At 35.0% G+C, this 15,316-nt stretch overlaps 2 protein-coding genes across 5 annotated transcripts; one reads left to right on the top strand and one right to left on the bottom strand.

Annotated features, from left to right (window-relative positions):
• Positions 1-294: 294 nt before the first annotated feature.
• LOC148823484 (tartrate-resistant acid phosphatase type 5) lies at positions 295-5,528 on the top strand. 3 transcript variants are annotated; one of them, XM_088928000.1, is made up of 7 exons: positions 295-411; positions 1,106-1,139; positions 1,457-1,647; positions 2,399-2,526; positions 3,290-3,481; positions 4,021-4,168; positions 4,828-5,528. In XM_088928000.1, exons 3-7 carry the CDS (start codon positions 1,546-1,548, stop codon positions 5,077-5,079), a joined length of 822 nt encoding a protein of 273 aa, XP_088784126.1. In that variant the 5' UTR covers positions 295-411; positions 1,106-1,139; positions 1,457-1,545; the 3' UTR covers positions 5,080-5,528. The 3 variants fall into 3 exon arrangements, with proteins under 3 accessions (XP_088784126.1, XP_088784124.1, XP_088784125.1); XM_088927998.1 differs by having other exon boundaries at positions 940-1,139; XM_088927999.1 differs by having other exon boundaries at positions 317-375.
• Positions 5,529-6,978: 1,450 nt separating this feature from the next.
• f3a (coagulation factor III, tissue factor a) lies at positions 6,979-15,054 on the bottom strand. Of its 2 annotated transcripts, none has more exons than XM_088927151.1 (6): positions 14,708-15,054; positions 11,708-11,822; positions 9,681-9,874; positions 9,085-9,266; positions 8,494-8,659; positions 6,979-7,850 (listed from the first exon to the last, which is right to left on the bottom strand). In XM_088927151.1, the coding sequence occupies exons 2-6, from the start codon at positions 11,755-11,757 to the stop codon at positions 7,708-7,710; spliced, it is 735 nt and encodes a 244-aa protein (XP_088783277.1). In that variant the 5' UTR covers positions 11,758-11,822; positions 14,708-15,054; the 3' UTR covers positions 6,979-7,707. The 2 variants fall into 2 exon arrangements, with proteins under 2 accessions (XP_088783277.1, XP_088783276.1); XM_088927150.1 differs by lacking the exon at positions 14,708-15,054 and adding an exon at positions 12,545-13,309.
• Positions 15,055-15,316: the final 262 nt, after the last annotated feature.

Genomic DNA, 15,316 nt, shown 5'->3' with positions numbered 1-15,316 from the left:
TGAGAGCAGGCGTTTTAGCCTAATATAAAAGAACTTCCACATGCTTATAATTCAAGGGGATTAGATGTAAGGTTATTTAACTCTGAGGAAACTAAGTGAAGGTTCATCTACTTTTTCCTTACTCTCTCTTACCAACATTTAAAACATCAATGTGATATACCTTTAGTCAATTATTAACCTGTGAATCAATACAACTTGATCGGTCACTTATTATTCTGGGACATTTTTTTTCAGTTTACGAATGGCACACAGTTGTTACCCAGATTTCTTTAGAACATAAATGTCCATTTATCATGTAAGGAATAAAATTCCACCTGCTGTCTAGTCGTTCTGCAGTTTGGCTCTGAAATGCTGTCTCACCAGGAAGGTATCCAGGTGCTATGATTTCTCTCATTTTGCGCAGCCTCCAAAGTGAGTCAGTGAGTTATAAATTATATGGTTCATCCTATTTGCTGTGATCAGTGAGTCTTAAGAAACTAAAAAGTTTCAAAATGTTGAAATGGACAAAAGCAAAATTTTGTATTCTTCCGAATCAGAAAAATTGGCTACCGTGAGGTTAATCTCATTTTTGAGTTTAAAGTTTTTCTTTTTCTGATGGCAGTGTACATGTAGATTTGTGTGTTGAAATGTTGATGTATTAAATAGATACATACAATATTTATATTTCACAGAATGAACAGGTAAAACAATCTAAAAATATAACTGATCTATGGTTAAAAGTTTTTAAGACCTTCACCCTCTGGAATAAGTTCAGATAAACTTACTGCACCCTGCCCTTTCCAATAATATTGTCCTAATATTTTTAGATGCACTCTCCAGGTGATTGGGACAATACCTCAGCAATAAAGTTTAATGAACTTTAAGGTCATTTTTTTTTTGCGGAGTTGATTTGTTTGGTCTTATCTATTTGCTTTTTATTTCATTTTCTGAACAAACCAGGAAGTGCACTGAACCACAAAACTGTTTCCTGTATGTGTTCTTAAAGGAAGAGAAAGATAACTTTTTAACTTTTTGTTTAGAAACATTAAACAGTGATTTTTTTATATTAACAAAACTTCAAAACCTAATGGGAAAAGTGACCTGTCTTCTCCTGGTGTGTCTGCAGGCCATACTGTCCAATTGTCAGTCAAAGGAGAATGGTAAGTGTAAAGGAACGTTTTTATAAGAGGCTGTGTATTTTACTGTAGCTAGAATCCATGTTTAAACTATGCTATCTCAAAAACATTTGATTTAATCTTTCTGTATGCGCACCTTAACACATTGACAAGGATATTCATTGGAAATGAAGTTGCTGATAAAAGCTTCTAACATGTCAATGCTGGAAATCCAGAAGTTTGACTTTTTCTAAAGACCGTGTGCTGCGCTTGTAGTTTTCATTGTCTTTATCTACTTTATCTCGATAGACCACTTTATCTATTTTACTTTATCTGGCTCTTTTCTTTAACTTCTTCCCTAGATTATCTGCGTTTTGTTGCCATTGGAGACTGGGGAGGGTCACCAGACTCCCCATTCTTCACACCCCTTGAGAAAGCTGTAGCTGCTGAAATGGGGAGAGTAGCTCAAACTGTGGGCTTGGACTTTGTCCTCAGTCTCGGAGATCACTTTTACTACCAAGGTGTGAAGGACATTGATGATTTCCGTTTTAAGGCAAGGTTTAAGCAAATTAAACTACATTTTTCAGAACTCTTTTTGTAAGCTTCTCAATTCTGCTCTATTTGCTAATAGCATTTTCTTTTTAATTCAGCATGGTTGAAAGATCAGCTTTGTCTGTTATGCTGGACAAAAACATTGTGCTTTTTTCTCCTTTTGAATGTCGTTCACAGAGGCAGGTATCAGAGACAACAAACGATGACAGACTCCATCTTTTTGTACTTCTTTGGGCAAAAGCTAGCAAAATATTTCAGTATTTCCCCAGATAAGCAGATATTGTGCAACTTCCTTGTAGAGTAGACAGGAGGCGTGTTTTGACAAAATGTTAGAGTTAATGTGACATTATATGGGTCATATTTTTTAATTATACTGAATTGTGACCAGTTGTCTAAATGTAATTAAGAGTCAGATTTAAATGAGGAGCTCTCCATCTTGTGGTCAAAATTAGAAGTGCTTTTAAATTGTGTGAGTAAAAGGTAAAGCAAAATCTGAAAACAAATAAACATTCTCAACCACCCCCCTATTATAAACATTTTGGTTTTAATGAAAACAGTAGTAGTAATAAGAAGATGGGTGGAGAAACACGTATACAATACAAACATGTATTTCATCGTTCATATTTTTTTTCCAGCTGTCTGTGCACCTCTGTCTATCCATCTCTGTCCACCCATCCCCCCGTCCCCCCATCCACCTTTGTTCATAGTTCAAAGTTGTTATGTTAATCATTGCCTTCTTTTTTTCTGTTCAGGCTACATTTGAGAATGTGTTTGCTGACCCTTCCCTTCTTAGCGTACCTTGGTATCTGGTGGCAGGAAATCATGATCACTTGAGAAATGTGTCAGCTCAGGTTGCTTATTCCAAGAGATCCAAAAGATGGTAAGGCACCCCCTGAAGGCTTTAACGAAAGCAAACACTTAAAGAACCTCCTTATCAGAGAGTTTTTAGCTGTGGAGCCCAGTGACCCTCTTTATCATAGTGTTTTCGTGGGGGAGGCCATTGACAGGACATGCCACATCAAGTCTTTTCTGCTGAAGCAAGGAAGGAATTCACGAACAAAAAGAAAACATAGCTCAGAAGCATTTCAGAGTCATCTTTCCAACTTTTCTAATGCATTGGGATTATTTACAAAGCTCATTTGGTTCTTTTCTTGTATTAGAGTTGAAAATCTCTTCTTTCAGAGAATAACAACAAAAATGTTAAAAGATAAGACATTTATCTAAAATATTTATAAATGTATGCACATTCAATGCCTTGCAAAAGTATTCACCCCCTTTCCAATAATGTCCTATTCCGTTGCATGAAAAAAGACCTTTAAAGTGAATATTTTGAATCCAAACTTTAAGTCCCAATCAAAATATGTAGATTTCCTAAATATTTACCCCGTTTGCTCTGGCAAACTAAAATTAGTTCAATTGTTTAAATTTATGTTGACAGACCCAACCATTAGTTGAATGTTTTCTGTCTGTGTGCTATAAAAGTGGTAAACATGATTTCAGAATAAATATAAACATCTGAGTATGCATTATCTGTAATCAGACAAATAAGCATCATGGGAAGGGGGGTGAATACTTTTGCCTGGTACTGTATGTCTTGGCCGCCAAAGTGCCATTCTAATTTTGACACTGTCTTTACATTCTAGGAATTTTCCTGAGCTCTACTATGACTTGTACTTCAAGGTTCCCCACAGCAACACATCTGTCACTATCCTACTGATCGATACAGTACTGCTCTGTGGTAACACCTATGATGGGATACAGCCCGAGAAACCTGAAAATCATGAGGCTGCTGCAAAGCAATTCAGATGGATTAGGGAAAAATTGGAGAAATCCAAGTAAGTTGTTAGTGAATGAGTAGACTACAGTATATTTGTTGGTTATTAGTTTTATTTAACAGGCAGGTAAGTACTGGTACTGGTATGTAAAGTTTTGTGTTCATAATTGTATCTTGATCTTCCAAAGTAAAATGAAATGTGAAAGGCGGCAACACATTGTTCCTGACTGCCTAGAAAAGTATGTGTGGATTCTGGATATTGTTTTTAAAAGCAATGACCTGCTATAGTGACCAAACTCCTACTGGGCAACACCAAGATCGTCTTTCACATTCTTGTGAGGGTCTTTGGTTCAATTAAAGTTCAATAAAAACATTCACTGGTGGTTCCAGGAACTATAGAGAATACAAACTATATATGTATATTTATAGTTAAATGTTTTTTTTTTAAAGTTTTATTTCACAGCATTCCTTTCTAATCAAAATTGTTTTGATTAACTTTGATCCAAAGTCTAATGAAATTGAGTTCTTGGTTCAGCCACTTCATCTCATAACTGGGTAAATGTCGGAATTTGGCATCCCCTAATTTTTAGTGTGTTTCAGGTCTGGGTTCCTTATTGTGGCTGGTCACTATCCTGTGTGGTCAATAGGACACCATGGTCCGACACAATGCCTGGTGGAGCAGTTGAGACCACTGCTGAAGAAACACAATGTAACAGCCTACCTGAGTGGTCACGATCACAGCCTGCAGGTAGGAGTGCAGAGCATTCTTTATGTACTGTACAAGATACAGTTAATTCCTTGAAGAATGTGCATTAGGAAAGTACCAAAACATGTATCAGGAACACATACATACTTTCAGGGTCTAGTGGGTTGAGCTCACTCTCTTTTCATATATCTTTCTGTTTATTGTATTTAAAAGACAAAATGAACTTCCAAATCCTAAAATATATATTTTTAAATTCAAATACTGATGTCTGATTATGGTACTGCATACTTCATTTCATTTATCAATGTAAAAATGTATTATGAAAAAGGCAATATTTAAAAGGATCAAGTGGGTTTTGTTTAGGATGAGCACTGTTAATTGTAATTTAGACCAAGTCTCTTTTATAGGTAGAATTATAAAATAGAAAGTACAAACTCCTCACGTTATAAAAAAAACCTTTCAAATATCTGAAATGTGTACCTTGAATGATTTGTGACACTTCCTCAGTTTTTTTATGTCAAAATAACATTTTTGTCATAAAAAAAAGTTTTAGGAATACAGCAATCAATCAGTAGTGCAGAATTCTATTTTTTGTTAATAGAAGTTCTAAAAATAGGTTTGGATAATTCTACTCATGTGGAGGAAAACTTAAAAAGTACAAAGATGTTTATTTTCATAATCCATTTTCTGTATATTTCCAGTTTATCCAGGAAGATAATGGTATGGCATACGTTGTCAGTGGAAGTGGGAATTTCGTTGATATGTCAACCTACCACAAGAACAAGTTTCCTCAGGCTTGGCAGCTATTCTCCAGTGCTGTAAACAACACATTTGGGGGATTTGCCTACTTCACAGTCACAAAAGAAAAAATTTTCATCAATTACATTTCAGCAGCTGGAGAAGGGGTGTACCAAACTTCTCTGTCAAAGCGCAGCGCCGAATGGACTGTATAAACTGGGCAAGGACTGATCAGTTCTTTCTACCTTGATTTTTAATTTTATGATCAACCAAACAACGTATGGAACCTTTTATTTTCTCTGTATAGCAATATATAAACTTTTTCTTAGCTAAAAAAATCTTCACGTGGGCTTTTTATTGAAATGCTGAAAATCAAAAGTGTTAAAGTTTTACCCGACCCCACGCTCCCATGACGGTTTAATTCTTTTTGAAAGTGTTTGCAAAAGAAGCAAAATTATCTATCAAACACAATACACGGTCTTTAGCAAAAGTCCAAACAGCTGTTTTTTTCTTAACAGCTATACTGTTTTTCCTAAACAAGTGGGTATTGCCATCGCTAAAATGTATTTACAATGTATTTTACAATGTTTTTTTTTCAGTCTGAAATTCTAAGTTAAATTGTTAAAATAAAACTTTTTTTTGTTATTTTCTGAAGCAAACAAAAGTTCTCCCGTACCTTCTTTAACGAAGTGAATCAAGTGGTTTTAATCTTTATTGACCCCAAGGTGGCAGCAGTGAGTCATTTTTGAGCGGCATCAAGCTCTTGCTACGGAAAGGCCGATACCAATTCCAAGTAATGAGACTATAACGTTTACAGTACCATTAACAGAATTTTAACAGAATACGGTTTTTTTTTCACAGTCGAAATAAAACACCGAATGTTCTTCCAAGTCCTGTTTAACAGAGAATGATGTGATGTATGCTGATGTCTCTGCTTTCAAGGTTTGACATCTTACATTTTGCTTTTGCGAAATAAAAATACGGGGAATATTTTTTTGGAAAGCATAATGTATTCAAATATTTTTTCTAATGCTATATTCTTAGAGATATGTCTTTATAAATACACAGTAAGCATACAATATTGGAAGTAATGATGGAAAAATAGAATGCCTTCACATTTAAAAATGAAATGCACTTTAGTACCGTCATGTGTGAATTTAATGCACAATGGCTGGTATACCACATCCATATTAAAAACTACGTATTTACTATATATACATTAGGTATTAATCCCACTGTATTGTGGTGCAAGATTTCTGAAAGGAAATATGCATGTCATCCATCATGTATAACAACCAAGAAAAAACAAAGTCTTAGCGCAGGCTACTTAATTTCTCAGATTATAAACCAATTACTTGTTCAGTATGAGCTGTGTGCCAGTCTTCTGATGAACGTTTGCGCGTCATACAGTTGAGGAGTGCTCAAGGCAGAGACCCAATTCTCCCAAAGTGATCACAAGCAAATGTGTGTAAACATTAGGTGCTCTATCTGATAGATGACAATGTAACAGGGGGATTTAGTTACAAGTATGAGTGCAAAGATGACCTGTCTGGGTCAAAGGTTGCACTATGGATTTAGTAGACTGGTGACAGAGTCCCTCAAGTGTTAGCACACAGCTGGCCAGCCTCTGCTAGGTTTTGGCACATGTGAAACAAGCATACTGGACGCTGTGACTCCTGTGACTTTGTAGCTACTCAGAGCTTGTGGTTTTCCTAATGAGAGCCCCATCATTTCTCCATGCAGTTCTACTGCAGCTGTGATTCTCATCCCTCTTTTGTTAGCAGAAGGAACATAGCAGTAAAAGTAAAAGTGAATGGGTTATTCATTGCTGATTCCAAATTGTAGGACTACTGTAGGTAGGACTAAAGTAAAGTTCCAAATTATAAGGGTCTTTCAAAGCTTTCTGCTCCAGAGCATTTAAGTTATTTTGGAAGTAAAAGTTGATAGATCCAAATTGAGCAAAAGACATTATACTGTAGTTATAGAAAAGAGAAGTTTTGAAGAGACTGTATTAAGTACAATGAGAGAACTGGAGTGTGAGTTGTTGAATCACATAAATATATAATTGCAGTATAAATATATAATTTTCATCCAAAAACTATCAAACAAAGAAATCATGTTTAAATGAGTATTTATTTATACTATTTGATTAACATCAAAATGCGAAGATTTTTCTCAATGAAGAAAATGACTTTACTTTACTTTTTAGAAATACACAATAGTATGTACAAGTAGTCTCTTACAGTTGCTGGATTCCTATCTAGATTATTAAGATGAAAAGGTCAACAACAGCAAATTCTGCAGTTTATTATAAATCTTTATAAAAAATAGAAATATACAATAACACCAAATATACAAAAAATACTATATTAATATTAACAAAGCATAAATTAACACCCCATAAAAGCCATTTATAAATATTGTACTACAGTATATATAAACCGATTCTGAAGTAGTATTCCAAAGTTATTACAACAGATGTAGTGCATTTTCAGTTATTAAAAAGGGAAGAATGATTTCTATAAAAAAAACAAAAGTAGTTTACAGTCAAAATCATAGTAGTGCTTTGCTCCCATATAAAGTACCAGCAATCAACATGTAGAAGAAATACATTATTTTCTACAAAAACACCCCAATTAATAATAAAAAAGAAACAGTATGTGTAACATATCTAAAATGTAGTGTTTCATAGAAACTAAATTATTTATTCCAGTGTTTAACAGTGGAATGCTGAATTGGGATTCATACTCCTGTTTCCTCCTTTTGCAAGGGTTTTTAGTTCTGGATCCAAGTGTTTTGATGTACCCTGTTTGTTTCCATTTCAACACATTCAGCCTTTGTCCTTAAACATTTCTTAATGACATGCCTTCTTTGTCTGGTCCTCCATTTTGACTTCGTTTGCAAAGGATCACAACCAGAGCGATAATAATTATAGAAATAATTATCACTGTAATTACAACCACTGCAATCACACGAATTCCATACTCTGAAAAAAAAAGTTCAACAAGACTGTTAATTGGGTGACACAGGGTTTGTGTATCCTTCTTTACTCTCTTTCTTACTCTTGCTTAGTCTCTTGTAATATTCAGGAACAGTCCTTTGGAGCTAATTTTCACATTATACTGTCCAGAATCATAAGAAATGGTATCTAATGCCACAACAAACTGTCTAGTGCTCCTAACTCTTTCTTATTCTTATCATACTAATATACACAATAAACAGGTACTAATGGTTTATTGAGTAAAATAATCTATATAGCAAGTATATTAGCAGATACAGTAGCACAGAGCTGGTAATCATGACATTGCATGGTAAAATCTACTAAGGTTAGGAAGCTCTACATTCAAAAGCTTAGATCAGAAAAAAACACGGAGAGGATAATTAAGACTCTGCATGGCCCTTCATGCATTGTGAACTATTAAGTAAGCAAGCATCTTCGACTCACTGCCCCCAAGGAAATGAAAAAATAGACCTACAGACATTTAGCCCCCCTCCCTTCATTTGTGAGTTCAAGCGGTAAGGTAAATCCAGACTAAATACTTTCAGTTAACCCGACACAGAGAATTGCCTGGTTTTAAAATCAAAAATAGTTTTAGGAAAAGGATTCATAAATATAAATCATACTCTACCTTCGAAAAAGGATTTTTCCCCTGCTGGAGAACACTTAAGTTGGCTGAGCTCGCCCAACTGTTTTCCAAATACTCGAGTAGGGATATTAGCTTGAACGTTGAAGCAGTAACTTTTACCGCGATCCACTTTGAGTTCAAAGGTATTGCTTTGTGTGAATTCTTCTTTCTGCAGATTTAACATGTTTAAGGCCGTTAAACACAACTTGTGATCCTTTATCTTTGCTAGTGTTAACAAGAAAGAAAATGAAGAAGCTATTTGAGGGGAACCATTTGAAAAGACCTGGTAGTAGTTTTGTATGATGATAGTAGTTTTGTATACTTCCCATAGTTTGTCTTCAGAGAGTAAATGCTATTTATGTACTTTTTCCAAATAGTGCCAAAGGATGTTTATTAGATCATTACTCATATTCCTCATAAAAAAAACATGAAGTCAGTGTGAAAAGTCACCACCTGGGATACTGGAACATAAAATAGTTCACCTCTAGTCTGATTAGCCTCATGCAAAAATGAAAATACAGAATTGTCTTCTAATTATAATACTGATTTCAAGCTAATTTCATGCTACTTATATGGTTAAGTTTGAATACTCACTTTTCCAGTGCTTTCGGCTTTTTTGTAGATAATTTTGTATTGCAGGTCACCATTGAAAATATCCCTCATGTTGAGAAGCCTATTTCCACTGCTGATTGCAGAAATTGGGTCCTTTATGTGTAATGTAATCTTGTCTTTTGCTTCATTCACTTCAACATCAAAATCAGGTCTCCCAATTATTGCTTAAATGAGAAAAGAACAATTTAATGCTTATAAAATACAAGAATACAAAAGGCAAGAACAAGAGCACACCCGTCATTTCATGAAAACCTACTCCTGTTCGTACAAGATAAAGAGATCCATAAATTATCCATCTTTTTATTTTTAAAGTCTCATCACATTAGATGAAAAGCCCTGTATTTTGTCAAAATGATAACATCACCTATATTTGCCTGCAAGATATTTTTTAAATGTACTGTAATGAACAGTGGAAACCTGCACTCAGTTTGAGTTCAAGTTTTGACTGAGCTCAGGTCTTAACTTTAAAAAGTACTCAAACCACGTATACAAACCAAATGAAACAAACATTTAGTGTATATATCATACAACATTAAAACTGTCAGCATGCTGTGAAAGAAAAGTGATGAAATACTTACTGTCTTTGTATGGGCAGAACCTCTCTGAGGAGGTGTGAGGGAACTCTACTTGATCAAAAGGCTGCCCTGGAAGTGGCTCAGATATGACATCAGCAATGTACGTTTCTTTCAGGTCCGTCAACTGTCTGGTCAGATCGCATTCTACCACATCTTTCTTTATGCAGTTTCGGCTTTTCATTCTATCTTTTCCTAACCTGAAATGTTTAAATATTAAAGGATAATGTTATTAAAATCATTAAAAAATTGTCAAAAATAATCAAAATTAGTGCTTGCAGGAGACTTAAAGGGATCATACTGTATAGGCCTATACCTATCAGTATAATATTAACACCTTTATATACTTGTACCTGACTTGCACCCATTGCTTGCTGGGAAAGCCTCAGCCCCCCTAACCCCAACCCCCCTCCTGTGACCCTGAATTGTAAGAAATGATTAGAAAATGGATGGATAAACCATTCCTTCATGTAAGGACAGATATTTCTATACCCCGCCAGTAACGGAGAAATGTCCAGTTCACCAAAAAATAATTGCAGTGTTTTTAAAGTCTGGGTTCTGTTTCCACCATTCACACAGATCTGATCAACTTTTCCAATACTTGTGTTATGTAAATCACTCAATTATCAGATATAATATAATTATACAACCAGTTAGAAAAATATACAGACCAGTTAAGGAAAAGATTGAACACCATAGTATTGATCTAACTACATGGACTGTATTAAGCAAAATTTTATTTTGCTCTTTTTCTTTAATGATTGCCCAACCACTGAACAAGTTTTCATATCAAGATTACATTCTTCATCATGACAGACATTTAAAAAGCCTTTAAAATAGCTTTTTGAGTCTTCCTCAAATGGATGGAAATATATATCCTATTCTACTAATATTGGTAATATTATTTTTCCATGAATTAACTCTAGTCCAGTCTATTGCTTTCCAAATCAATACTAACAGTGATCAGTTGCAGGAATTCTACCAGAGGATCAATATTGCTATTGCATTACACTAGGATAAAGTATTTAACATTAATAAATCACAAAACATTAACAGACAAAGGATTCTTAACCTCAGATTATTTACATGGCCAATCCAACTATGGATTTCAGTCTGAAGTATTGATTCAGACTAAAATGTACTGTATAATTTAATTATTTGTTTTGTATTACAGGCTTAAGAACCATGAGATGCCCCATTAAACATATGTATACACTACACAGGCATGAAAAATGCTTGCAGTTGCCTCTTGTATATGGTATTGGAACATTTGCTGGTTGTTTCTGAACAAAAACATATATATATATAATCTACATAAATCCCAATTAAAATAGTATAAACATTTGGTAAGAGATATTTCAAACCTATGTTAATTTACTTGTTAAGTACAGAAAAATACTTAATACAGATATCTTGTCTATAATTTGCTTCATGTGTCGCTGCATTTGAAACTAAGGGTACAGTATGTACCGTACATTTCATGATGGTAAAATACATGAAAGATGTACTTTCTTGTACTACATAATAGCAAAACTGGTAGTGATTGCATCCAGTAGGAGATCAGTCAGACCTATGTTTGCGAGGTATTGATCTGTTTTTTTTTGCTTAAACAGTTAATAATTTACAAAAAAAAGACGATAGTAAGACAATAACTCAATATAAACGTTTACCTAATTCGTAGCTTTATGAAACAACACCATATTTTAAAATAATCTACTATTTAAAATAATCCACTCTGGGGTGGTGTAGCGGAATCCGTAACGGGTTCTGCGTTTGATTCACGGACCGGGATGTCTTCTGTGCGGACTTAAACGGGTCGTATAGTGAGAACAAAGACGCGTCCCGATCTTACTGGCCACAGTGAATCGCTACAGTATGCTACGCACGCTCCCTGCTGTTCCATTCAGAGTGTAGTCAAAGCGAACTACACAAAGTGTTCACCCTGGACCCTCTTAGCGAGCAGTTACAGAAAAAAAAATGATGGATGATTCACTCTGCAACTGAGCCAGCGGAAAACGAATGGTTACACTTACGCATAGTACTCAACGGTGTACACATAGTTGGTGGGCTTAGGCTGCCACATTAGTATAGTCTTGAAATTAATTGAAGACCATGTAAGGTTTCTTGCCTTGGGAAAATCTTCGTCACCTACGGATCACACAAAAAGCATGCAACATGAAGTAAAACGTGAAAATCCAGTCTTTGAACAAGTTACTTCTGGGTACTAGTCTGTACTTGAAATTGGAAGATGGAAATTGGAGTGGAATCGACAGATGGAAACACTGGAATTTTCCCCTCGAGCAAGGTTTAGCTTTCTCTCCTAAAATGCCGGCTATAGAAATGTAAATCAGTTTAGATAAAAAGAATTATCTAAATAATAACTCCCGTATCTCACTATCTTACTGTCTTCAAATTTCATTTAATGTCAAGCTACAAATAACTGTAGAGGTTAATTTCACGTTTCTGGTGTAAAACAGCCGAAATGTTGTATTTTTCTTATATTTCAACGTGGAATTAAGATACTACTAGATTCTTTACATCTCTGAGGCAGCTTTCCGCTTTACAAAAGTGTATATATAGATCTCATGTTTTCCGATTTCACTTAAGAAATCTTAATACAGGTCTGAGTGTGGAATAAAGAAGTCTCTGTTTTGCTGTGCATTAAAATTTACTCTTCATAATAATCACAACCTACAAATATTTTAGCATGAACAATGCTTTGCCTACTTCCAAATAAACATTTATAAATTTTTTTCAATGCACAAAAATTAGCATGTTAAGATTAAGGTAAAACGCGGCATGTGTCCTGAAGCCACACATTTATTACACAATACATACAATACGTTCGATTAAGAAAACCGGGCGCTTACCCGAGACCTTTCCATGTAGACACAATGAGGAGACAAACACAAGATATCCGATATAAAATAACATTTTCCTTTCAGTATCGACGTCGCCGGTGTGCAGGGTTGCAAACGCCTTTCTGATAATGGATGGCTGTCAGTGTCTTATTTGATGTCTGTCAAATGTACAGATGCAACGCAACGATGCGTAGTATATTAGCGTCCAACCGCGTGTAACGAAACCCTTCTTGAAGTACAGTAGGTTGTAAGTATACGCAACGTCCTTGCATAAACCCTTACACACCGCTCCAGCTCCGTCAACCAAGAATCATACTAGAGTGTAAGTAACTGAACGTCTTTATACAGAGCGTCCTCATGAGTCATCCAGACTTGATTGTAATCCAGCCCCCAAGTCTGACTGGGTCACTATTGACATGCCTTCACACAGTGGCTGAGAACCTTGCCAAACAAAGTCTTTGCCCAAATATAGCAATCCGGATGCGGCTTTGGCAAAAGCTTGTCCGGTACCTGCAAGACGATGCGCTCAGCCCACAGGTGGAATTCGAGCGGCGATGGTTGCAAAACGACGTATTTTCAGTGTTAAGTAACAGGGGGAATGGAGAGTTTTAAAATGGAAAAAAATAGTCTCAACCAGTACTAGACAGGTTAAACCTCCGTTAAAAACTCAAAGGAAAGTAATTGCTCCAGTTACTTTAATAATTTCTACAGTAGTTACTGCATATATAATGTTTTTTGTTTCCCTAAAGAAAAAACGTGAAGGAAGCCGCAGCAATTTCTCTTAAAATTGATAAAAAAGTCGATTTATTTTAAGAATCTACTGTATAAAACAAATTTGTTTCAAACCCACGCACGTCTTATGTTGTCGCCTTTGAAATGATAAAAATGTTGGCTTCCTCAAAGTCCATGAATGAACATATTTCAGATAAATTGCAACCTGCAACTACTGTAGGTTGCTTTGTGAACTTGGAAAAACTGCACCTGTCCAGCTCATTTATCACAAAACTTCACTGATTTGTGGAGTCGCTATGAATGCGGTATGCGCACTTCTTGAGGACAGCATACTGTAATTGTATTCAATTTGTGAGTGATAATGCTATAGTAGTGTTTTATTCATTAAACATGGACAAACGAAGAAGTCATACTTTTTGTAAACTATCGCAGCTGAGAACATCTGACCTCGCAGTACGAATACCATACGTCAAGGTACATTTAACTTGATAGTTTTAAATTATTTTACCAATTTAAATAGTCGGCAGAAGTAACCTACAGTACAATATGAATACACTCTAGGATTCAAGGGTGTGACGTTTCACGTAACAGGTTCTTGCACACTGGGTCATGTATTACAAGACAACTGTCAGTTCTGAAAGAGAAGAAAAACGTTACGCACCGTTTTAAGGAGAAAACTGTATTGTTGAACCCATTCCAATGCTTTAAGTACACTGAAAAAAAAACTAATACTAAATAAAGTACCATCAACTACACACTAATAATAATTTTGACATTTAAAGTGTTGTATTAATATTTAGGAAATCTGTAGGATCCGGATGTGCAAAACGAATTCTCCTCAATAAATATTGTTCGCTGTCAAAGTTTTGGCAAACTGAGACCTGCATCAGGAAATTCATGTTTGACTAAACAGATTAGCTGATTATATTACATGATTAGTTGAAACACATAAAAGAAGTTATACAGTAGATGTTATAGTTTTAAATAATAATCATCAAATAGCACATTAAGGCATAAAGAAAATAAATCTGATATTAACACCAAAAGTAAGTAAACCAACATGTATTTTTAAATTGTTGTATACAATAATAGTGCTTTAATAATTGCTTTGATATAAATATAAAGTGTCTTTGGTTGTAGGTCGTCTCTGTATTTTGCTCTTAAATCTTCATAAGCAGTCTACTGATCAATGATTTCAAGTGAGTGTGTTTGTATTTTACTCACGGGAGTTTCCTGGCTTTCCAGTTATTAAGCACTTTGAGAAGCCACCTTTAAAGGCGCTATATAAAATAAAGTTTATTATTATTATTTTTATGCTTCATAGATAAAGATGCAAGACATTTGTGATAATCATGTTCAATACTACAAGGCTCAATTCCACAAACTATGTTACATGTGACATAAAAAACTGAAGTACACGTTTAACAATATTGTACCTACTTTATTTTTATCCAGACTAGTAGTATTGAAGAAGGCTCCACGGCCGAAACATTGTGTTTTCTTTCTTCTCTCTTCAGCATGGAATAAACCTATTACTTGTTAATTAAAACAAGCTTTATTCAAACATCATTTAAAAATAAAACAAATTAAAAGTAGTAAATAACATAAAATTACATAAAACATGCATTCTATAAACTTTTAAATATTTGTATTTGTAGCTACTGATCAATCATTGTCTGGTCCTGGATTTTGTAAAAGTGATCTTTCTGTTACGTTTGAAATTTAAAGATACAACAAGGTGTCAAGTTTTGCCAGCTTAGCTGTAACTTTTACAGGACACACTCCCTGAAATTCTTTTTTCCTTTTTCAAGTTGGTATCCGTCACAACTTGCTGATCGGTTGCATAGCAACACTGCTGGGAACTGAGTGCTATGGATTGTAGAAAATCTGCACTACAGTATGAACAGGAGGGGGCTGGGGTTGGGGATAGGGGAGAAACTGTGGTCTATTCGAAACTAAAAAAAATGAGTGTAAGAGCATATTCTGTAAGTGTTTAACACCACAGAGATGTTTCGAATGTCACTCAAAGAAGAGCTATAGACACACATT

The sequence above is a fragment of the Atractosteus spatula genome, chromosome 11 (genome assembly GCF_055471065.1).
Source record: "Atractosteus spatula isolate fAtrSpa1 chromosome 11, fAtrSpa1.hap1, whole genome shotgun sequence".
NCBI classification, from domain to species: Eukaryota; Metazoa; Chordata; class Actinopteri; order Semionotiformes; family Lepisosteidae; genus Atractosteus; species Atractosteus spatula.
Note: the sequence above shows the minus strand (reverse complement) of the source record. Positions and strands in the feature narration are given on the sequence as shown.